Genomic DNA, 25,000 nt, shown 5'->3' with positions numbered 1-25,000 from the left:
CTGGTGAAATTTTAGATCTATGGCTTCTTCTTCCGCTACCCGACCCCCCTCCAATTCTCTCATTTGTCCCATACATTCCCTTTTCCTTCCTTCTCCTCCCAACTTCCTATCTCTTTTGTCTCTGCTCCCCCATATTCCCTTCGCTTCCATTCCCTTCATTCAAAAAAAAAATTAATTTTTTTTTTTTAAACCATTTAACTCTTATATTGCCTGCTGCAAATGGCTCCTTGTTTGAGTCCTGACATAATGTAATCCTCCCATTAAGTTTGCTTGCCTTTGTCCAAATCTAATTGGGAAGGAAAGATGTTCCAAATGAAAGATATCCTCATGGCTTTCGTGCGTTGCCACCACCACCATGTTACATGCAGAGCCGTTACATAACGAACCAAACTCGGGACTCCTGCGCAAAGGATGGAAATAGCAAAGAGTTAATGAATGAACTGAGCACTCTTCATTCATAAACTCGACTCCAGCAGTGCAAACATTTGGTCTTGCGTGCACGCACTCTGCGAGATAAAGGGCAGGCGCCATGCAGTATCGCATTGAACGTGCTTTGCTCAAGTGTGGTTGAAGTCAAGTGGACATTTTTGGTCAAAATCATTGTAGTGGTTGGCGAGGAAGCCTCTGACATCTTGGAGATTCATCCTCAATTTACACTGGAAGGCAAAAACCTGATTGCTGTTTCCTCGTGAGCACTTAGCCCTTGATGTTCAAATGGCATTCAGTGTGTCGATTTTTCTTGTCCGTTAATGTCTTTGGAGTTCATGTAAAAGTATACCCACGTACCTAAAATACCTTTTCCTGCATGTGATATACGCACAAGCTACTCCGTGGCCTTAGATCACTGTCACTGAAGACCCGTGTGTTTCAAGAATGCATTAAGTTCCTGCGTCAATCTTAGGTCCCTTTGTTGACTACAAGCCCCATCTTGTATCCGTTTCGCTCACCCACTATCTGGTTGTCAAGGTCGATTTTAGTAATAGCTGCACTGTTCCGCCGTGTCCAGGAGCAACTGATGAAGGAGGGACACAGAGGTCAGTGTCAGAAGCAGAGCATGGCTGATTGTTTGGGGAAGGTTTATTTTTCTTCTCCCTCTCTCCACTTCAATGCAGATTTCCACTCTTCCATTCCCGATTCGTTTTTTATTTATGTATTTTTGAATCGTTGGGGGGGGGGGGGGTGGGGAAGAAATAAGAAGCTTGAATAAATACATCTGCGAAATCTGATCTCAATATTTTTATCCTTTTATTTATAACAGTCTTTTGAACCTGACGCTTGAGCACGCGTCTCAATCGAAGCGACAACTCCCATTCGCACTCTGTGAAAGCATGCAAGGTCACACGATCTGACACCTCTTGGACAATGCATAACAGAAAAATTTCCCACAGCTGTTTATCTAATAGGTGACTATGGTACGTCCACATTAAGCATTCTTTGAACCAAACCAGTAATTGCCCTGGCATGGGGGAAAGCCGGGGTTTCCATGGGTTTTTGGTTTATTTTTCTTGGCCATGTTTCCGAAAGTGTGTGACATAAGCAGCAAGAACTTGTGTTCCAACAATGTGCTAGTATGTGCAGCCCAATCTTGATCCTTCGTGAAGGTCGAACTAGTAGTGTATTTTCTGGATTCCATTTTCTCAGAAAGAGACAATCCTCATATTACATCATAGAGGGGGTACCAGGTGCTACCCCAAGGGTTGGGGGGGACACCGGCGCTGCCAGGCTGGGTGAGCTTTTCCCAGCGGTAGTTTGGAGATGTGTTGGACATTGACAAGCGATGGAGTTATTGGCCTCATGGTGGTTACCTTTCACTTGCGAACCACCGGCAGCACTGCCTGACCCCACATCCCAATATCCACTTCATATCGGTCTTTGGTGGCCTCAAAATGAACTTCAAGGCCAGCCTTGTCCAGATTCTGCTTAAAACCTTGCCCCGATTCTGAAGTACCCACCCACACTCCTTTAAGGTCTCCAGGTGCTATCATTCAGTCATGAAAGAGTAATGTACAAATGCACAAACAAACGCACAAACACTTGAAAATATTTACAAGATATATAGGGATATGAGTTGATTGTAAGAATTGATAGATATCATACCTAGGAGGGAGGAGAGGGGGGAACAAGGAGCAGAATGTGGGGGAAAAGAAATGAGGCGGTGGGAGAGTCAAACATTCTTGCTGATGTAATATGTAGATAGCCCATGGAAATGTTGTAAAATATCACCTTGCTTTGCTGAGTGGACATGTTAAATTTAGTTTTGCTGGAAAAGAGTGATGGTTGTCAGGTTGTTTTGATAAAGTATTGGATGTGGATTTTTTATCGATCTTGCATGATAGTAAACAGTTAGTAAACAGTAAGCATTTTGATGTCATTATCAGAGCTAAACATTGTCAACCCAGGTTCTCTCTATACCACTCCATTTGTTTGGATATTATATGTTCAGCATATATAATTTACCACCAGTAATATATATATTGTGCAGGCAAAGGTACCCGGCGTTGCCAGGCAACACCGAGCCCATCCTCCCATCCCTTCTTTCTAATTGTCGCCTCTTCGTCTTCTCTTGCTCTTATTACCCTCGCTAAAGGATTCGGAGAGGATATTGAATTTGGGTCCATTTGTTTGTCTGGTTGTCCGCACAGAACTTTTGTGTTTTTCTCCACAACCGCTTGTCAGATTGAGACGGAATTTTCACGATTGTTGTGACTGCTCACGTAGAATGCTTTTATGATGAATATGACGTCATAGGTCACGTGGTGTGGCAGCCATATTGGAAAAACTGAAAAACTTTGGACCTCTGTATCTCTGAAACCGCACCAAGGAAAACTGGCATCCGTTGAAGACAAAGTCTTCGATATCCCCCACCATAGTAAATGAGGACAAGTAGCAAAAGGCACCAGTTCAATTTATTCTTGATGTGTGTACCATATTTCATCATGAAATAGTTAATAGTTTTGCAACTATGCTCTGGAAACAAAGGTTAACCTCAATTATTTCTTAATACCCAACTTGTTTCCATGGAAAGTGACAGAATTTTTTTGGGGGGAAATCTCTAAATATAAAAAGGCACCAGTTCACCACTTGCTTGATATGTGTACCAAATTTCGTAAATATATCTTGAGGGGATTTGTAGTTAAGCTCCGGCATCGAAATATGATGGACGGACGGATGGACGGAACCCATTTCTATATCCCCCGCCAACTTTGTTGGTTGGCGGGGGATAAAAAATTAAACTTGCTACATCGCAAGTAGTACTCATGGGGAATGAGTGTGATTTTTTTTTTATGACATCATAGGTGCCCTCGTTATGTCGTCATAATTGCATATGTGGAACGTCACATCCATTGCAGTATGAAAATTTTTGAGGGTCGTCTCGGGATAAAATGGTGCACAGGAAAAAAAAATTAATGACGTCATTAGTCACGAGATTCGGCAACCATATTGTTAAAAAAAACCTTCAAAAATCTTCTTTTCTGAAGTGGCTGTTCAACAGATCTAGGCGAAGATTTATACATTTAACCGCCTGTCCATGAGGAACAAAAGGTTCACACATATGATGTCATACGTCACAATGTTTGGCAGCCATATTGGATTTACCCCAAAACCTATAAAAATACACCACTCGAAAGAAGTCCTGGCGAGGGTTTGCAATCTCTGATTGCTCTTTTTCTTGTTGCAGCTTGTCTTTCTCGCTGTTCTTGGAATCGGGTAAACCTTGTTTCCTGTGTTTGTTGGGATCTCGTCGCGACATTTATTTTGGCATGGTTGGGTGTTGAAAATGCAGATTTTCTTGCAAAAGGTGAAGGAATTTCCAAAGAAAATGTGCAAATCTTGCACTGCATAAATAATGAACATAAATATATGTATATGCATATGTATAATAGCATATTACATATATATGCATATGTATAATATAAAGCCTGGTGTTGGCGCAGTGGTTAGGGCAACGGCTTGGGATCCAAAAGGTCCTGAGTTCAAGCCCCGTTGAGCCACTGAATTAATACACCAGGGGGTTGACTCAGCCTGTCATCCTTCCGAGGTCGGCGAAATGAGTACCAGTATACTGGGCCGGTGTATACCCCGGTTAAAATAGGTGTACCATATCCCTGTGTTGTAAGAGGCGACCAGGGTTGCGTCAGGAAGGGCATCCGGCGTAAAACATGTGCCAAATCACTATGCGGATCATACGGATGATCCGCTGTGGCGACCCCTAAAGGGAGCAGCCGAAAGAAGAAGAAGAAGATGCATATGTATAATATAAATGAAAATATTATCTAAAAATAATGTAATTTTTTTCTATTCATATTTTGTTTCATTGGCATTAGATCATCCAAAACACAATAAAACATCCTCAAACATGGGGGATGCATTCTTGGGTATCCTCATGTTGGAAGAATTTGCATTGGGGGGAATAATTAAACTTATGGGGAAAATGGAGATATGTTCCAGGATCCCCAAAATTTTTCCCTAAAACAGCCTCTTTTTTTTCGTATTTTTATGTTTCTTCTGATGCAATAGTGCAGAATTATTAAATATACATTGAAATAAGTGTTGGTATCATAAGCGTACTCTATTATAGCAAAACAACTACATATATATGAAAAATGAAGACCCACCCACATCTCTCGCCTGTGAATGGAGGGAATAAGCAATTGGCTCTCACCTAATCAACTAAACCCAGGTATGTGGGATTATATAAATAAATTGACTCCTCCCATGCTCTTCTGGCCAAAGAAGCTGCATAAAGCAACCATGAAAGGCTACCAAGGTAAGCCCTTTGCCATTTCAAACTCTTCCCAGAGTTCTTCCACAGCTATAAAGACATTCACAAATAGTACACACATGAGAATCCCAATGCTCCACACCCCCACAGCTGCCACACCGGTTTTATCGCTTATTGGCAAATCATCAGCGACAGCGCATACAGAAATGCATACCAATGATGCTCCCAATCATGTACCACGTATAAACATCAAAACAAGTCAATATATCAATTTATCAAAAGCATTGTTTTTCATTTATATGTTAACTGCTTTTGACGTTTACTTGTGGTACATGCTTGGGAGCCTCGTTGGTCGAGTATTGTTCACAGAATATTGTCATTCTGGCTCTCAGCAGCCTTGTGTAGAGAAACTCAAGTCGGGTTTGAAACCGCAAAGGGCTTACCTTGTGCAGCTTTTCATGGTTGCTTTGTGCAGCTTTCTTTGGCTTGAAGACCAGGGGATTAATTATATTTATCCTAGCCACCTGAACCTAATTGATTGGGTGAAAGCTGATTGGTTGTTCCCTCCAATTATGAGTGAGAGACGTGATTGGCTCTTGAGATATGTTTAACGCCCCACTTCTCTTTCCAAAAAAAAAGCTGCATAAAGCACCCAAGGAAGGCTACTCAAGGTAAGGCCTTTACCAACAAATATCCTTGCCGCCTGGGAATAATTTAATAGTTGAATCATTTTTATCCAATATCTTTGCCTTTGATATGTGTGAGAAGTACCAGTCTGACAGGAGATGAGGTGCTCCTGAAGCGGTGTTTCTGGCAATTAAAACACTGGGTAGTTTGCCATTGCCTTATCAGGAGTTGTCAGGGCAGGAATCCTAAACTTATCCAGCATCATTATAATTGGCACAATGGGGATGTTAACATCCACAATAAAGTGCTGGTGAACATGTCCTGGATGAGGCAGTTGACCATAATATGTACGCAGTCTTGTCTTGAAGGAATCTGTCTCATGTGAGGTGAAAATGGTGAATTACTCTTAACCACTGAATTAGACTCAATATATAGCCTGGTGTTGGCTCAGTGGTTAGGGTGGTGGCTTGGGATCCTATGGGATCCTGGGGTCCTGAATTTAAGCCCCGTTGGCCACTGAATTAATACAACAGGGGGTTGACTCAGCCTGTCATCCTTCTGAGGTCAGCGAAATGAGTACCAGTTCCAGTGTGTGTACTGGTAGAGGGGCACTGCATCAGTGACACGGTCGTGCTTCAAGAAATGATGGCTAACCCGGCAGCTCAGCTGCCATACGACCACCAGACTTGATGTCTTATATTCTCACGAAGCTTTTAGCTGGCATTTCTGCTTTTAGATCTCGGATAAAGAAACTCTTAAGAAATTAATGACTATAAAAGTGCGTTTTGTTTTGCTGATCTTTATCGATTTTTATCGTGCGATGGAAAAAAATTCAACACCAAAAATTCATTTTTGTGGTTAAAAAAAGCCGGGCACAGAACTGGCTCCCACTGCACAATCAGAACAGGAGTGGTACCTTCAGTTTGGTCTGAACAGTCCAAACAAGACCAATAACTTTTTAGCCCCATTTTAACCAGTTATGTTTCATTGAAATCATTGAAATTGTGTTTCAATCATAATCATATATCATATATTTCAATCATAACTGGTTAAAAATCAATTTAACCAGTTATGTTTCATTGAAATTGTGTTGTCTTGTGTTGCCTGGTGTCTCTGTGTGCATGTGATGGCAAAATTTGTGTGACAGCTCATCTCCAAGCCTTAGATGCGGAAAGGAAAAGGTAGTGTCAATCTTCATAAAATCCATAATCCTCTTGTGTGACCATCCATGACAAAAGAGACTCCTCTAAATAATAACAAAAACGATATAATCTCTCAAATCTCTACAAATCCCAAGTTCACCACATTATGGAATACTGCTCAAACATTTTGCCACCGAGCTCCTCCACACCCATGCCATGTATCCCTGATCGAGTGGAGTGTAAGGAGATTCTACTTATGGGTGACATCTCACTTACCACCAGCCGTCAGCCTCGAGCTCACCATAGAGCACATTCCTCAATCTCGATCCCTCTTCTACAGTTACTACCATTGCCATCGCTCTGCAGCATTATCAGATACATTTCCTCCATCCATGATACGCCCTTGTTCCACTAATTTAGCTTCAGATAGCCATCCTTACTACGTTTCTCTGTGTTCATGCGGAAACAATAACTCCGTGTCCTCTTTATATCCTTGCACCACACGACTCAGGAATAAACTGCCTCTCTTGGCTTTCCCAACAACCTACAACATTTAGCAGTTCAAGACCTGGATCAATAAGCTCTCCCCAATCTAACCTTTTAACCTCCACCACCGAAGATGGGTGGAGGTTCCAGTGCCTTCAGAAAGTATTCACACTCCTTGACTTCTGTCACATTTTGTTGTGTTCCAGGCTGAATTTAAAATGGATTAAATTTTAATTTTTTTGTCACCGATCTACACAAAATACCCCATGACAAAGTGAAAACATGTTTTTAGAAATTTTTACAATTTATTTAAAAATGAAAAGCTGAAATGTCTTTGTCAATAAGTATTTAACCCCTTTCCCATGACACTCCAAATTGAGCTCAGGTGCAACCAATTTCCTTTGATCATCCTAGAGATGTCTCGACAACTTGATTGGAGTCCACCTGTTGCCAATTCAATTGATTGGACATTGTTTAGAAAGAAACACACCTTTCGATACAATGTCCCACAGTTGACAGTGCATGTCAGAACAGAAACTCCAACATGGAGTCGAAGGAACTGACCGTAGAACTCTGAGATAGAATTGTGAGCAGGCATTCGTCTGGGTATGGGTATAAAACAATTTCTGGAGAGTTGAAAGTTCCCAAGAGCACAGTGAGCTCCATCATTAGGAAATGGAAAGAATGTGGAACTATCCAGACTCTTCCTTGAGCTGGCTTTCCGACCAAACTGAGGAACTGGACAAGAAGGAACTTGTTCAGGGAGGTGACCAAGAACCCAATGACCACTTTGACAGAATTACAGAGTTCCTTGGCAGAGATGGGAGAACCTGCCGGAAAGACAACAATCTCTGCAGCACTTCACAAATCTGGGCTTTATTGGAGAGTCTGCAGCGGCCAGATGGAAGCCTCTCCTGAGAAAAGGCACATGACAGCATGTCTGGAGTTTGCAAAAAGGGTTAGGGTTGAACTACGAGCATGAGGCAAAAGATTCTGTCTGATGAGATGAAAACTTAATATAACTCTTTGTCCTGAATGAAAAGCACGACATCTGGCAGAAACCGAGCACAGCTCATCACCCATCTAACACCATCTCCACCGTGAAGCATGGTGGTGGCAGCATCATGGTAATGGGTGTGCTTTTCAGTGGTAGTGACTGGGAGACTTGTAAGGATAGAGGAAACAATGAATAGAGCCAAAACAGGCAAATCATTGAGGATAACCTGCTTCAGAGTGCAAAAAGACATTAGACTACGGCAAAGATTTAAGTTCCAACAGGGCAATAACCCCGAGCATACAGCCAAAGCAACACTGGAATGACTTCAGAACAAGAATGTGAATGTCCTTGAGTGGTCCAGACATGAATCCCATCGAGAATGTGTGGAAAGACTTGAAGATTGCTGTTCACCGACGCTCCCCATCCAACTTGACAGAGCTTGAGCAAATGTGTAAGGAAGAATGGGAGAAAATCCCCAAATCCAGATGCGCAATGCTGATAGACATACCCAAGAAGACTTGAAGCTGTAATCACTGCCTCAGGAGCTTCTACAAAGTATTGACTCAGGGGGTTGAACACTTATGGACGCAAGGCATTTCAGGTTTTCATTTTTAATTAATTTGTAAAAATTTCTGAAAACATGTTTTCACTTTTGTCATTATGGGATAGTTTGTGTAGCTTGGTGACAAAAAATTTAAATTTAATCAATATTAAATTGAGCCTGGAACACAACAAAATGTGATAAAAGTCGAGGGGTGCGAATACTTTCTGAAGGCATTGTATGTTTTAACCCCTGTCTGTCTGTCCGTCGGTGAGCAGGATATCTCAAAAAGTTATGGACGGATTCGAACGACACTTGGTGGACAGGTTTGGTGTGTGACAAGGACCAATTGATTCCATTCTGGTGAAAATCCAGATCTGGATCCGAGAATTTTTTTTAGCGATTCTTCACCATTGAATGATAGTGCCGAAAACGATACCTAAAATGATATTTCAAAAAGTTGTGAACGGATTATGGCAAAAGTTGGTGGATGAGTTGGGTAGTTGACAAGAACAAGCCGATTACATGTTGGTTCAGGTCTCGATGCACATCCGGCCTATCAGTGGGATACAAAATGTAAACTGTTCATCCTGGCGGAGGTTTGCGCTCCACCGAGTGCCGTTCTAATTCCTTCAGTTTCTTTGTTACAGGTGGTCATCCTGAATGACTGGATGTCACCCTTCTGCTGTAAGTTAAGATTTAAGTAGAATCAGTAAAATCTTGAAAATCGTGAACGACACTGATAGGTTATCAAAAAAAATTTTTTTTGATTGATCTGAAGCTCATGGAAGAAATTCCTTGAAGGCCAAAATAAGAGGAGATGCCAACATATTGTTGTGGTTGACCAAATTCGCAAACCACCATTCAGGTCCCTTAGGTGAGATATCTCTGTAAGTATATGTGTAGTTAGGCCCAAACCCGTTGTTTCGAGGGAATAAATGTCATTCAGTCGGGCTGCGAATCTTCAGGATAGCCGTTTTTCTTTTACTATCTTTATTTTGGACCAGCCGCCATTACTACCACCACCAACCACAACGCCGCTTCACAACAACAACCACCAACCACAACGCCGCTTCACAACAACAACCACCAACCACAACGCCGATTCACAACAACAACCACCAACCACAACGCCGCTTCACAACAACAACCACCAATCACAACGCCGCTTCACAACAACAACCACCAACCACAACGCCGCTTCACAACAACAACCACCAACCACAACGCCGCTTGACAACAACAGCCACCAAGCACAACGCCGCTTCACAACAACAACCACCAACCACAACAGCGCTTCACAACAACAACCACCGACCACAACGCCGCTTCACAACAACAACCACCAACCACAACGCCGCTTCACAACAACAACCACCAACCACAACGCCGCTTCACAACAACAACCACCAACCACAACGCCGCTTCACAACAACAGCCACGACCTTTACCGTCACAACTCGCCACCATCGCATCACCGTCATTCCCACGCCACTTGTGGGCACCGATACTGGACTCGTGTAGGGCGCGCACCGAGCAGCGTGTTCAGAGACATCACAGACTTTCCGAAGAAAAACGGATCAAAAACGACTCACGCCCACTTCTGTTCCGTCCTATCGGCGAGCTGGGGCGATTTGGCCCCGCCTCCAGGGCGTTGGAGTGAGGACGCTATATGCAAATTCATGGATCAAAAAGCATTCACGCCCATTTTTCCTCGGTCCAATGGGGAGCCAGTTGGAGGTGAAGGGTCGGAGGTAAAGGGTCAAAGGTGGGGGAGCGAAGCCACGGGGGATATAAACGGCTGCGTTCGTCAGTCAGAGCAGTTCAGTGGGCAGTTGTGAGTTCGGAGGGGAGAAGCCAGCAGTTCGCAGTCTCCTGTGAGGGGCAGTTGTGAGTTCGGAGGGGAGAAGTCAAGACTGAAGAGTTGTGACGAGCCAAGAGAGGAGACGGAGAGGGCGATTAGACAGAGCTGTGTAGAGGTGGCGGCGGCGAAGGCGGACGAGGGGGTGCTCGCGGCGGTGCCGGGAGCTGCAGAGGGAGAGGCCAGCAACGCGACCGAGGTCGAGGAGGAGACGCTCGTCGCGGGACCCGAGACAGGGTGATATCCTCCTCCCCCCGAGCATCAACAACCCCCTCCTGTTTCCCCCCGCGCTGAGATAGTGCGACAAGGGGTCCCCTTTCCCACCCCCTACCAGACACTGTCCGCGAGGCCCGCGGAGTTGAGGCGCCACCGCCGCTCCGCGTCTCATCATCAGACGGTAGGCCCGACACGGTCTCGGCCCCAGGCCCGCCTCATCCTGGAGGGTGGTTCTTTTCTTTTGCTTTGGGAATATGTGTTGTCGGCGCCGTCTGTGAAGTAAAATTGTATAAGTGTGGCCGTGTGCTCGGTAGTCGGATAGCTCTGCATTGTCTTCTTCTTTTATATTTGCTTTTTGTGTAATATTGTGTTTCTTCTCCTTTTACATGTGCTTTTGGTGTAATTGTATATGTGTGCTTCCCGTTCATCGCGAAATAAATGTGAATTTTGTTGAACTGTTTTCCCGCTTCGCTTCGTCTTTTCTTTCATTGAATCTCCATCTTGCTTCACGTAAAGGGTTGGTCGTGGGCTAAAACGCCCGATAATTAATTGAAACGTCGAGGCCGACGAATAACACCGCTCGGTTATCCCGATAGTACGGAACGGGTCGCTTAAAGTGGCCCGTGTCCGAAGTCGACCTGCGGCGAGGTGCGATCGCCCGGTCTACCCTCCGTGTGGGTACTTAGGTAGGTCGAATTTGGCGAGCAACCCTATCCCACGCGGGGGCCGATTGGCACGATCGTGGTGAGACCGAAAGGTCCACCCGTGACTGGTTCCCGGCGTTAGTCCGAGAGGGTCACGACTGGATTGTCCGTCCGGTGGGCGACGTGCCGCGATTCGAGTTATGTGGCCGTACGCACGCCGGCAGGCGCGAATCCGCGACACTGGTGTCAGGTCGTGCGATATAAACCCATCGCCCTCCTCGCGGCACTGGTATCGGAGAACGGGAAAACGGGCTCTCCTGTCTCCAATTAAATTCACGGGAATCGGTCCAGGGGTGAGAGGAGCGACCCCCGATTCCCTCCAAATTACGAGCGAGCTAAATTAACCCTTCACGAGAAATAAGATGGCGTCTCAAGGCGAGCGGGAGCCGGGGGTATTAGAAATGGATGTAGAATGTGTAGAATCCATGGCTCAGGATGAAATCCCCGTGCAGGAAATGTTGGTTGTACAGGAAAACGAACTCGCCCAACTGAACCCCTAGCCCGAAATGGGTGTGGCAGCGGCCGCGGTGTATGACACCTCCCCTCCCCCTCTCCACCAAAACCCTTCCCCAACCCCTGCCGAAACGGCTCAACCAAGCGCACCCGACATGGCCCAGCTATTAACCATGCTGGCACAAAAGATGGATGCGAATGCACAAAAGATGGATGCAAACACAACTGAATTTATAAACGAAATAAAAAGCATGAATGAAAAGATCGATGCGAATACACAGCAAATGAAGGAAGAAACGAAAAAGCTGCGGGGTGAGACGCAGAACATGGGCCGATGCCTGCAGGCGGGCATGAAGGCCGTGACCAGGGAGATAAAAATGGCGACTCCACGTGTGGGAGCGAACGAGCTGGAAGGGGGTGCAACGGCTGACAGGCCCGTGGTGGAGACGGGTAACAAAATAATTCGGGGGACGTGTTGGGCGAGGGTCGTGACGATGACCGAAAGGGAAAAATTAAATGGGGAGACCAAAACGTGTGAGACGAGACACGAGGTGACGACAAAGGAAATAAAGATAGTTGAGACAAGGGCGGTAAAGGGTGAAGAGTTGGCAGAGACACGGGAGATGGGAACGATAGAGGGAAGACTGCACGATGAAGACGGGGTAAGTGACGCACACACACACACACGGAGGCAGTGGAGGATAATGAGGGTGAGCTGGTGGACTGGGTGGAGACCCAGTGCGAGCAGCTGGATGGCCTCCTCCAGGAACGAGGGGAGGGAGTATGCCCCCTTGAGGCGAGTCACGACCAGGTGGGTTCGGTCGTGCTTTGCGAGGTTGAGAGGAGGAGTGCTGCGAACGGGTGCACGGAAAGCTTGGGGGGTATAGAGGCCCCGGAGACCCTTGTGGGGACACGAATCCCCAGTGTGGTTGTCCCTGTGTGTGTGGTGCAAGGTGTGAGTGCGTCCCCGTGTGTGGAAGCGACCCTGTGTGTGAGTGGTGTGGTGGCGATGGTGCCGGAGTACGTGCTTCCCAGCACGCCGTGTGTGGATGAGGCACCGTGTGTGGAAGAGGCCGTGTGTGTGGATGAAACGGCCAGTGTGGATGAGGCACCGCGGGTGAGTGCCCCCGCGTGTGTGAGTGAGGGACGGTGTGTGGATGAGGCACTGCGGATGAGTGCCCCCGCGTGTGTGAGTAGTATGGTTTGTGTGAGTAATGAGGCACGAGTGAGTGGAAGGCCGCGAGTGAATGGAGCACCACGTGTGAGTGGTATGGTTTATGCAAGGGAGACCGTGTGTGTGAGAGAGCGGTATGTGAGGGAGATGTCGGTTGGCATGCGGGAGCACGCAGCCGCGTCTCCCGGTGTGAATGTAATGGAATGGAGTGTGAGCGTCGTAACACGCGGGAGTGCGTGTGTAAAATGGCGATGACGGCGACATGTGAGGAAAGAAAGCCGGGTAGCGGCTGTAGTTGTTTCGGGGACCATGCCGGGTTCACCCAGCAGTGAGCACGAGGTCCGTGCTGTGCAATGCACGAGGCCCCCACGTGCTCGCTTGCGAGAGTGAAGTCCCGGTCCGGAAACGCCAGCGGTGGATTTGCCGATCCCGCGGACGGACAAAGTTTAGGCAGGATTACGGATTTGGACCGGACGGGTTCTCCACGCGATCGTGTGTGTTAAGCTCCAACGGGCAACGCACATGTGTTCGCGTGGGGAACCCCTCGAGACGTGGGGCTTGTGTTTTTTTATGCGCACGGTGACGTCATGGCTGCACGCGGGGTTGGAATCCGGCAGGAGGGGTATCCCTGCCGGATGGTACCGTCCAAGGAGGGACGAGGTACACGTGCAGCTGCATGACGTCACGGGCAGGTGCAAAGTGCGCGAGCTGTGAGTTGCCGCGCTGGTGCTGCGCATGTAAAATAAAAAAGCAAGCCTCACTTTCGGGTGCACAGGATTCCTGGGCAAGGGGTGGAAGACCCCCTTGCCGGGGCACAGGATGGAAACTAGTTAGGGGGAAGGGTTAGCTTAGTTAGACCGACTCCATGGGGCAGGGGTAAGTCCTCATGGAGTCCGTGGAATGGATTAGTTAGAGGGATTTAGTGAGCTTTAGGTTGGGAAATAAAATGATTTATTTGGAGACAGTGACAGACTTGTGGATATGTAGAGGGGACGTAGTTTAGCTACGTAGTGTTAAAAGGAACGTGCTGTAGTTTAAGGGACGACGTGGGAGCACGAGTTAGTTAGGGGATGTAGTTAGAAGGATGGCAGAGTTCAGCGTGAGTGTGTTGAAGAGTTGGTGAGTGAAGTGGAAGCATGTGCTTGGTGAGTGAGTGAGGCCAGCGGGTCTGTGTGAGTGGAGCGACTGGGGAATGCATGGTGCGATGAGTGATTGGGGGGAGGAGTGACTCCCGCCCAAGGGACCCCGGGGTCAGTGTAGAGTGAGTTAGGGGGTTAGTTAAATTGAAAAATGGAGGTCGTTTTGTTGTTGGTGTGAATGTAGGCTCGAAACCCATTTGGAGGGGTGCAGGAGCCCTGTTGACGGGCTGGGAGCGTGGCTGCGAAAGGTGAGTATCGCTGAGTGGGTACCTCGGGCACCAGGCTAGTCGGCCGTGGTAGGCCAAGGGCCCATGGGGGGCCGGGATAGCGTAGTGGGCACGGGTGCGCCTGCTTGGTGCGGGGGCCCGGGGTGGCATTAGCCACGTGGGCAGTGTTGTGGGCACGGGTGACCCTCGGAAAGGGGCCTGGGAAGCCAGCCTGCCACGTGTGCGTTTCAGGGGAGGTGCCATGGGGGGCACTCCCCGGTGTTTAGGGAGCTGGTAGGCTCGGAGGCAGTGTAGTGCCCGATGGTGCCATAGCGGGAGAATCGGCAGAGGGTCGTGCCTGCCAAAGGGAGCCACGTGTCCCAGCCATGAGACCGTGTGAGGGCACGGAAAGAAAATTGGGGGGCGAGGCCCGAAATTGTAAGGACACCAACACAGGCGACGGGAATCTGGGTTGTTAGAACCAATAGTTTAAGCGAGAGGCGCTTGTTGAAAGCCCCGGGGTAGTTTAACAGTTAAATGGTTAGGGTAGATTAGGAAGTGTACCCCTCTGCACCATCCATCCCCTCACTCTCGTTGTGGGCCGCTGGACCCACTTTGGTTATTGATCGCTGAACTCTGGGGAGGCCATCCTGAGGCTTCGTTGGGCCTCGGCACAGGACGTTAGCTCTACCTTATTCCCCTCCGGGAAGGGAACGTAGGGGTTGGGAGTAGGCTAGGACGAGATAGGTTAGCCAAACAGAGACAGTAAAGGGGGTTAGGGGACGATTTATAGTGGGGAAGTAAAAAAAAGGAAATTAAAAAAAAATAAGTGGGGGCTAAATTGGTTTTTCACAAATTAAGGGAGTGGGTATAGACAGTGACAGGCAAAGGCGATAGGTTGGGAGGGAGACAGGTAGGTAGGTCTGAGCCCGCCTTCCGAGTGGTCAGCACCACCGCACTCCCTCCACCAACCTCCACTGAACGGCAAAGGCTGGCCAGCTTCATCTGCTGGCTGCGTTGCTGCAAGGCAGAGGCCGGCCCACTTCATCGGCAGCTGTTGTGTTGCTGCAAGGCCTGTGCCGGCCGGATCATCTGCAGCTGTGGTACTTCAAGGCCTGTGCCGGCCAGTTCATCTGCCGGCTGTGTTTGCCTGCAGCGGCCTTCTTCTGCGGGCTGTGTTTGCCTGCTGCCTTTGCCATGCCATGCCCACTGCCCCTGTTTACCAGCCCCCGTTCAATTTTTGCTTGCCCCCCCCTGTTCATTGCCATGTGCGCCAGGATCAGAAAGCAACAGTTTGCAAGCTGCAAGAACTGCCCTGTTGGCAGCTACAACACGGGCCTGCAGTGGCGGCCCGTGCACCGTGTTTGCGTCCATCCATTCATCCATCCATTCGTTGTGTTCATTGCGTGTGCCACTTGAGCTGGCACGGAGACTGCGTTTGTGCAGCCCATGCACCGTTGTGGTTCACTGCCTTCAGTTCAAAAAGGAAGGCCTTGGACTGCGTGTGAGCAGCCGGCCATGTTCCCTGTCACCTGCATTGTTTGAGCCAGAGACTGCATGTGAGCAGCCTGGCTCCCTGCTAACTGCTTTCTTTTTGCAGAGTTCATTGATCCTGGGCAATGGTTTAGTGTAAAATTTGTAAGTTAAGGTTAAGATGTACTGTAAATATGAGTGCGCCCCCGGCATGTCTGTCCTAGCGCCGGCAATTTTATTTAAGTCGTCCGTGTGAGTGTTTGTTTAGGTAGTTACTCAGCCCTCAGGTTATTTATTTTGGGGACACGAATACCATGAATGTCGCACTCAGGGATCCGTAGGTAAAATGTACTAGGGGAAAACTACACATGATGGCACACGAAAATTTGACGACTCGGGACGAGTCTGTAAAAAGGGGAGGGGGTAGTGTTGTGGTTGACCAAATTCGCAAACCACCATTCAGGTCCCTTAGGTGAGATATCTCTGTAAGTATATGTGTAGTTAGGCCCAAACCCGTTGTTTCGAGGGAATAAATGTCATTCAGTCGGGCTGCGACTCTTCAGGATAGCCGTTTTTCTTTTACTATCTTTATTTTGGACCAGCCGCCATTACTACCACCACCAACCACAACGCCGCTTCACAACAACAACCACCAACCACAACGCCGCTTCATAACAACAACCACCAACCACAACGCCGCTTCACAACAACAACCACCAACCACAACGCCGCTTCACAACAACAACCACCAACCACAACGCCGCTTCACAACAACAACCACCAACCACAACGCCGCTTCACAACAACAACCACCAACCACAACGCCGCTTCACAACAACAACCACCAACCACAACGCCGCTTCACAACAACAACCACCAACCACAACGCCGCTTCACAACAACAACCACCAACCACAACGCCACTTCACAACAATAACCACCAACCACAACGCCGCTTCACAACAACAGCCACGACCTTTACCGTCACAACTCGCCACCATCGCATCACCGTCATTCCCACACCACTTGTGGGCACCGATACTGGACTCGTGTAGGGCGCGCACCGAGCAGCGTGTTCAGAGACATCACAGACTTTCCGAAGAAAAACGGATCAAAAACGACTTACGCCCACTTCTGTTCCGTCCTATCGGCGAGCTGGGGCGATTTGGCCCCGCCTCCAGGGCGTTGGAGTGAGGACGCTATATGCAAATTCATGGATCAAAAAGCATTCACGCCCACTTTTCCTCGGTCCAATGGGGAGCCAGTTGGAGGTGAAGGGTCGGAGGTAAAGGGTCAAAGGTGGGGGAGCGAAGCCACGGGGGATATAAACGGCTGCGTTCGTCAGTCAGAGCAGTTCAGTGGGCAGTTGTGAGTTCGGAGGGGAGAAGCCAGCAGTTCGCAGTCTCCTGTGAGGGGCAGTTGTGAGTTCGGAGGAGAGAAGTCAAGACTGAAGAGTTGGGACGAGCCAAGAGAGGAGACGGAGAGGGCGATTAGACGGAGCTGTGGAGAGGTGGCGGCGGCGAAGGCGGACGAGGGGGTGCTCGCGGCGGTGCCGGGAGCTGCGGAGGGAGAGGCCAGCAACGCGACCGAGGTCGAGGAGGAGACGCTTGTCGCGGGACCCGAGACAGGGTGATATCCTCCTCCCCCCCCTGAGCATCAACAACCCCCTCCTGTTTCCCCCCGCGCTGAGATAGTGCGACAAGGGGGCCCCTTTCCCACCCCCTACCAGACACTATCCGCGAGGCCCGCGGAGTTGAGGCGCCACCGCCGCTCCGCGTCTCATCAGACGGAAGGCCCGACACGGTCTCGGCCCCAGGCCCGCCTCATCCTGGAGGGTGGTTCTTTTCTTTTGCTTTGGGAATATGTGTTGTCGGCGCCGTCTGTGAAGTAAAATTGTACAAGTGTGGCCGTGTGCTCGGTAGTCGGATAGCTCTGCATTGTCTTCTTCTTTTGTATTTGCTTTTTGTGTAATATTGTGTTTCTTCTCCTTTTACATGTGCTTTTGGTGTAATTGAATATGTGTGCTTCCCGTTCATCGCGAAATAAATGTGAATTATGTTGAACTGTTTTCCCGCTTTGCTTCGTCTTTTCTTTCATTGAATCTCCATCTTGCTTCACGTAAAGGGTTGGTCGTGGGCTAAAACGCCCGATAATTAATCGAACCGTCGAGGCCGACGAATAACACCGCTCGGTTATCCCGATAGTACGGAACGGGTCGCTTAAAGTGGCCCGTGTCCGCAGTCGACCTGCGGCGAGGTGCGATCGCCCGGTCTACCCTCCGTGTGGGTACTTAGGTAGGTCGAATTTGGCGAGCAACCCTATCCCACGCGGGGGCCGATTGGCACGATCGTGGTGAGGCCGAAAGGCCCACCCATGACTGGTTCCCGGCGTTTGTCCGAGAGGGTCACGACTGGATTGTCCGTCCGGTGGGCGACGTGCCGCGATTCGAGTTACGTGGCCGTCCGCACGGCGGGCGCGAATCCGCAACAATATTTTCAAATCAATTACACGGTTATTAGTAGATAATGGACAGGTGCATCTGGTATATGGGAATTAGAACCGAGGTTTCTCACATTGTGAGCCATTGGCTCAGATGGAAACGCAAAACAGGCCATCCCAGATTATTATTTGAGGTCATGTTATTTAGCACACAAGTTGTGTTGTTTTTGAAAGTTTCATCTTGTGTTGTCCTTTAATAACCTGATTTTTATTGTCCATCTCCACTGAAGGCAATTCTTGAAGTCCAACAACTTCGTGCAGAGGTACAGCACCTACCTTAGAGCTGTATATTTTGTAAACTCATCTCTGACTTTTGTAAACGACTCCCCGACTCATCGTGGATGCTCTGACCACCTAATCTAACTGTGACTTCGGCCAGAAACTTCCCCCAGCCGACCACACGTGAATGTGGGTAATAATTGATGCTGTGGATTGATGTAGTAGTGGACTCAAGGCAATTATTTGGAGAAATCCAATCCATATCAACAGTTTACAGCATTTTTTTAGTTTCCTGATTATAATTAATTGTACTCGCAATGAATTGTTAGTTTTTCAATTAATTAAATATTTTTATTTATTAAAAACACAAACAAGTCTCAGAGATGACCAAACAAAATCAAGCAAATATAGCACAAAGAAAAACACATCACTGTGATTCCTTTGCTGGTAGTATAGCCCAGACTTAGAGGTTCGCATACTCACCTCTGAGCTGTCCAACCCAACTGGGTGTCAGATCCCGGTCAAGCTATAGACCGTCATCCTGGTGTTTCACAGGCAAGGCAAGGCATCAATGTGTATGCCATGAAACTGTGTCCTGTCTACCGGCATTAGTCGATGGATGTTAAACATCCTTGGTGTCCTTCATGAAGAGTAGGCGAGCTATCGCTGGCATCCTGAACAAATGACAAATTCCTGCACACTCAGTTGAGTATCCTGTGTCAGGGTAGAGACCCCTCCAGGATTGTAACCCCAGTCAAGAAACTGCTTCAGCAGAACCAGCACCATGTACAGAACATTTATATGATGATGATGATGATATCATTCTGAGCTTCCACAAAATGAAGTTTTGAAATAAACTCACGAAGATGATTTTTAATTTTGCAATGTGTAACTTTTCTGCAGACGCAGTTAATAGCACGACTGATGATGGCAATTTGCAGTCAACCTCCACGGCTGGCAGCATGTCTGGGTTCAGCGGAACGCCGAGTCGTGGGAAGACCCGACCCAGGAGAGAGCAACGGAAGGAGGAAAAGTCCCGCCAGAGGCGCTTCGTGTCACACCCTCGACACGTTGAAGTGATGGTGGCGGCAGATAGCACCATGGCACGCCATCATGGTGACAATCTGGAGCATTACATCCTCACCCTCATGGCTATCGTAAGTTGGAGAAACGGATTGCTTACTTCACTTCCTCTTTTGCATCCAGAGCAACATTTTCTGATGAATTGTTATTCCTTGTGCTTGTAAATGGATATTGCTGTGAATTGATATTCGACTCCTGGAGTAAGATGGTTCGAGTTTGGTCCCACCCTACTCCCTCTTCATATCATGGACAGTTGGCTCAAAGAATGGAATTTTTTTTTGGGGGGGGGGAGGAGGTGGGGGGGGTATTGAGATGACTACCCCCAAATATGTTTTATCCAATCCTGGAGTAGATTACCATCCATTCAATGTTCTTCCAAATCCGAGGAAACTGCTCTTAAGTTTTCATGAATTAATGAACACCAACCCGACCATAACCCTTGTAATGTTAATGACCAGACCCGGTGGCATCATGGTTGGTGTTTCTGCTCCAAGTCTAGAGGTCGGCCAGGGTTCAAACCCCAGCCGAATCATATTAAAGACTTGAAAAATGGTACATGCGGGTTCCTTGCCTGACGTTCGCCATTTATAACGTTAATAGCATGGACAATCCCCATGGGTTGGCCCCTATTGGGAGGTGGAAGAGCGTGGTGAGAAAGGCGGCACCATTATTGCGAAGTCTCTGGTACCCAGAATGCCTGGGAAGTGATGGCATTTTCCCCAAGCTCAGTAGTGGTGTTTGTCTCATCTAACAGTCCTGTTGTGTGTGTGTGTGTGTGTGTGTGTGTGTGTGTGTGTGTGTGTGTGTGTGTGTGTGTGTGTGTGTGTGTGTGTGTGTGTGTGTGTGTGTGTGTGTGTGTGTGTGTGTGTGTGTGTGTGTGTGTGTGTGTGGGGCAGCTCCACAAGAAGCCTTTGGTCTGGTCCTGCCAAAAAAACCCCTCCCAAAAACCCTCAAATACCCCTAATGTTATATTGTGCATGTGCTTGGATAGCTTCTATCACAAATGCTTCACAAATAATGCTGTGGGATCTCATGCGTTCACTGCCTAATTCAAGCAAGTGGGACACCCAGCTTAACGTCCATCCGATGGACAGCGCACTCTTTGATGCGATGCACTGCCTTTGAAACACCAATCCGACAGTTTATAGTCGGATCAGGAATCGAACCCAGACCAGACAGCCGCATAATCCGAGCTCACAATAACTCTAATAACCCTAAAATATAACTCCAATAACCCTGACCCTTATCCTCCTAATATTATATCAATTGTAAACCAAAGAAGTGAGATTTGGGAGGACGAGCTGTAATTGGACGAAAATCTGCTCTACGTTTGGTCTGTGTAAAAAATCCCCGCGGACAGTTCTGCCAACGACTCGGTTTCTCTCTCTCCACATCTGCCCGGACAGTCATCACTCTTTTGTGTGTGTGTGGTTTTTTTTGTTTTGTTCAGGGGTTTTGGGAATCGCCTTTTCCTTCGAATCATTTCAGTGCCCATTCCATTTTGCTGGGACGGTGTTAAGAGTGAACCATAAACTGTGTACAGGCACCACATATGTATACCATACGAGATGTGTCAGGCAGATTACCCTTTCTGTCAAGCTGATTAATGAGCCAGCTGGTTTCTTATTGGCTATCTGGTAGCAACATGGCAATTGGAGACCAGCTCGGTTTCCAAAACCTTCGGATCCTCAACCGATGCAATACCACCTTTCGTTGAATATGAACCCATGACTTATGGTCCAGTTACTGTACCGTCCCATGAGTAGGCCACCACCACATGCTGATGTGATGAGGAATGTTTTGTCATCGCTCATGATCACTTGATAAAGCCAGGGGAACCGATCCGTAACGAAAGATGAAACAAATATTCACATATTTTTTGTCTGCGTGAACTATGCATTTTAAGTAATTAGATTGAGATTATGTATTTTTTTGAATTCGTATATTGTTTATTTGTTGAGTTTTAATTGTCAGAAAATTAAATTTTATGATTTATTTATTTTATTATTTATTTTACTTTATTCTTTTTTAAGTTAAAAAAATCAATAAAAATCCGTTAAAAATGGTGTCGGCAATAAAGTTTATTATTTATTAATTTTTGCTCCATTTTTTACTTCTTCCCCAGTTTTTTAATTTCACTTTTGTGATTGAGAGTTTGCGGCTGTTTCCACTGTGTTCATCCCTGTGTGTCCTCCACTTGCTCTCAATGTTCCCCCATGTACTTTATTTTTTCAAGTCTCCTTCTATATTGTCCCTCAACCCTGCTGTTGGTGTATTCACCACTTTCATCCCTCCATTTCCACTGTTATTCTTTTTTTACCTCCCCCACCGAAGGTGGACGGAGGTTATGTTTTCAACCTTGTCTGTCTGTTTGCCTGTCTGTCTGTCTTTGTTTTTCTGTGTGCAGGAATCTCAAAAGTTGTAGACAGAGTCGGACGAAACTTGGTGGACATATTGGGCGTGTGACAAGGATGAATTGATTCGATTTTGGTGAAGATCCAAATCCAGATATGGATATGATAAGTATTTAATTTTTCAAGCGATTCCTCATCATTGAGAGATAGGGCCAAAAACGATATACGTAGTCCTGTATAGCATAATATTTCAAAAATATATTGGGACAGACATGTTCTCGTAGATCAGGCATTGCGTGGTAGAGGTATGCGCTCTCCTGAGTGCCCTTCCAGTTTCTTTCTGTTATTTTCTGGTCCGTTCTATGTTCAAGCTACTCTATGAATCTTGACAGTATACAAAATACAATATAATAAATTAAATATTTATTGAACATAAATCCTTTAAAATATTCACATCAAAGTATACACTCTGCAAAAAATTTCATATTACATCGTCAACATTTATGTACTCAATGGAAATAGACGTGGGTAGTTGTTATGATAAACTGATGAAAGTTAATTTCAAGAAAAAGTCTGAAAGGGGGAGGGGGTGGATAATGGAGAGTAGGGGGCATAGGGTGTTGATTTGGGTGTTCAGGAAGAGGAATTGAAGTGAGAATAATGGGATGAAAAACCAGAGTTGGTGTCAGACACCCAATGCTCGCCTGTTTATACATTTATCGTTTTTAAAAGACGTCTAATAATTAATATTTTTTTTATAAAGCATTGCGGTGAAGTCTGATCCAAATAATTTTAAAGCAATATATGTATTTGTATATTGTAATCAGTAACAAGAGCGCTAGTGAGCACAATATATGCCCGAACAAGAAGGTAGATACAGAATTGTGCTACTACATGGAAAACAGCATCCTGGTTGCCATGGCAACCGCTTTAGATGACGAGCATATGTTGCGACACACCATCTCCACAGTCTGTACCTATGTACCAAATATGAAAAGTGAAAGTTGAAAACTTTGGGAGTTAGAGTGCGGACAGGAATGGATGGAAAACAGCATCCTGGTTGCCATGGCAACCACTTTATATGATGATGCATGTCACCACACACCGTCTCCACAGTCTGTACCTATGTACCAAATATGAAACGTGAAAGTTGAAAACTTTGGGAGTTAGAGTGCGGACAGGAACGGATGGACGGATGAACAGACAGACAGACGGACGGACGGACGACAGGTATCACATTATACGTCCCGATATATATATATATATATATATATATATATATATATATATATATATATATATATATATATATATATATATATATATATATCGGGCGTATAAAAAATAGTGTGGTAGATAAAAACATTAGAAAGGAAAATATAACTTGCACCAAAAACTTTAACATTTTCACGCTCACGCGGGGGTATTGCTATAGCTCTCTGTTCTTCGAACAGGCGAGCTAAAAATGACGATCTAGAGAAAAGAAGGGGGCTCAATATTTCCGTCATTTTGCGTGCGTGATGTATAGATCTTCTGCAAAAAGTGAATATTACCTTATTTGGATGTGGACATCCAAATAAGGATGTGGACGGAATGGAGGTGAAAGAAATGGTGAGCTTCAGGTAGTGAGCTTCACCCTCCTCCTTCTCTCTTGAAATTTCTTTCATCAGTAAATGGCAAACGATATGGGATCAAATTCGCATGCGAAGCAAAACCTTTAAAAACAAAGCACTGAGAATCCAAGAATCACTCATATTCTTTCCGTGTGAGTCAATCTGTAATTTCAGAGCATTTCATCGCTTGCTGTGACGATAAAAGGGTCATCGACTTCTGACGTCATGACAGTTGACTTCATCTTCAAGGAATGAAGTCAACAAAACGATTCTTTTATTGTCAATCCCCAACTACTTTTCTCCTCACTTCTGCAACTCATTTTGAGGTGCTTTGCGATGTAGCTGTTTTAAATGAAAATTTCAAGATTAAATGTTTGATTCCAAGGAAAATGGTTATCCCGCGCCCCCAGCCCCCTGTCTGGACCGTCTGTCGTTGCCCTGGGAATTTCGAGGATTTTGTCATTGTTGTGGGCTGGTTTTCAGTTATCATCATCCCTGCTGTGTATATTTGAGTAGCAAGACATTCCAGACTACTTGTGCTTTTATGGAGAGAAAGAGAGAGAGAGGCCAAGGGTGTTTGTCCAAGTGTTTTTTGGTTCATTCGGTCATTAGTCTGGTTCTTGAGGCAAAGGGCTGATTCTTAAAAGACCTTTATTGGCAAGGTTTATGGCAGTGACCGAATATAAACTGCTCTGTGTGTCATCTAAACCCGTAGCTCTGTCGTCCTCTGGGGGATTTGAAATGCCCGAAATGAGCGGTGAAGGTTTAATCTTTACGTGCGGCTTAGAATCCCTCGTTTCAGTTGTGCCACCACCTGAAACTGGGTCTGCCAGTAATTTATTGCTTTTACAAATGGCCCTTGGGTTTTCACTTCTTCATTTCTTCGCCGGTGTTTGTTTTGAACTCCCCGCTTGGCCACGGCGATCGTATTTCTGGCTGAACAGAATGGACTTGGTGGTCGGTCACGGACCAATTTGGTCAGCTGCTTCTGTCGAGGGGGCAACGCGAGAGGGTTAACTCGAGGCTCTGTGTTAGGTCTCGGCAGCTGTGGAAATATGCGACGATACGTTGCTTCCTCTAGCCGAAGACAATGTTAACGGCACTCAAAATATACATGCAAACTTTGACCCCGTCTCTCCTGCTTCCCAAAGGTTGCACGGGTTTATAAGGACCCCAGCGTCGGAAACCTCATCAACATCATCTTGGTGAAGCTCGTCATTGTTGAAGATGAACAGGTAACCTACCATCCGGCTTAACGAGTGATAAAACGTGGTGAAAAGGACCATTGCGAAGATCACCGCCCCTCATGTTTGCCTACCTGCAGGAAGGCCCGAGCGTGTCGTCCAGTGCTGAGATGACTCTACAGAACTTCTGCCTATGGCAGCAGCAGCAGAATAGGCCGGATGACAATGACCCACTCCACCATGACACGGCCATTCTAATCACAAGGTGTGAGATCAAATTGACGTGTTGCAGCCGCACATGCGAGG

At 46.8% G+C, this 25,000-nt stretch overlaps 1 protein-coding gene across 7 annotated transcripts in view; it reads left to right on the top strand.

Annotated features, from left to right (window-relative positions):
- The window catches only part of LOC147013866 (A disintegrin and metalloproteinase with thrombospondin motifs 9-like), a 178,258-nt gene that overhangs the window by 14,031 nt on the left and 139,227 nt on the right, over positions 1 to 25,000 (top strand). For all 7 annotated transcript variants that reach the window (XR_015050537.1, XR_015050538.1, XR_015050539.1 and 4 more), the window contains exons 4-6: positions 19,364 to 19,617; positions 24,662 to 24,745; positions 24,835 to 24,959. Coding sequence is in view for 4 of the 7 variants with exons in the window: in XM_085851170.1 (XP_085707296.1) it covers positions 19,364 to 19,617; positions 24,662 to 24,745; positions 24,835 to 24,959 (463 nt within the window). In the remaining 3 variants the exon portion in view is untranslated. The remainder of the gene's footprint in view (positions 1 to 19,363; positions 19,618 to 24,661; positions 24,746 to 24,834; positions 24,960 to 25,000) is intronic.

Source organism: Eptatretus burgeri, chromosome 13 (genome assembly GCF_056783735.1).
Source record: "Eptatretus burgeri isolate ZD-2024b chromosome 13, Ebu_testis_v1, whole genome shotgun sequence".
Classification (NCBI taxonomy): Eukaryota; Metazoa; Chordata; class Myxini; order Myxiniformes; family Myxinidae; genus Eptatretus; species Eptatretus burgeri.
Note: the sequence above shows the minus strand (reverse complement) of the source record. Positions and strands in the feature narration are given on the sequence as shown.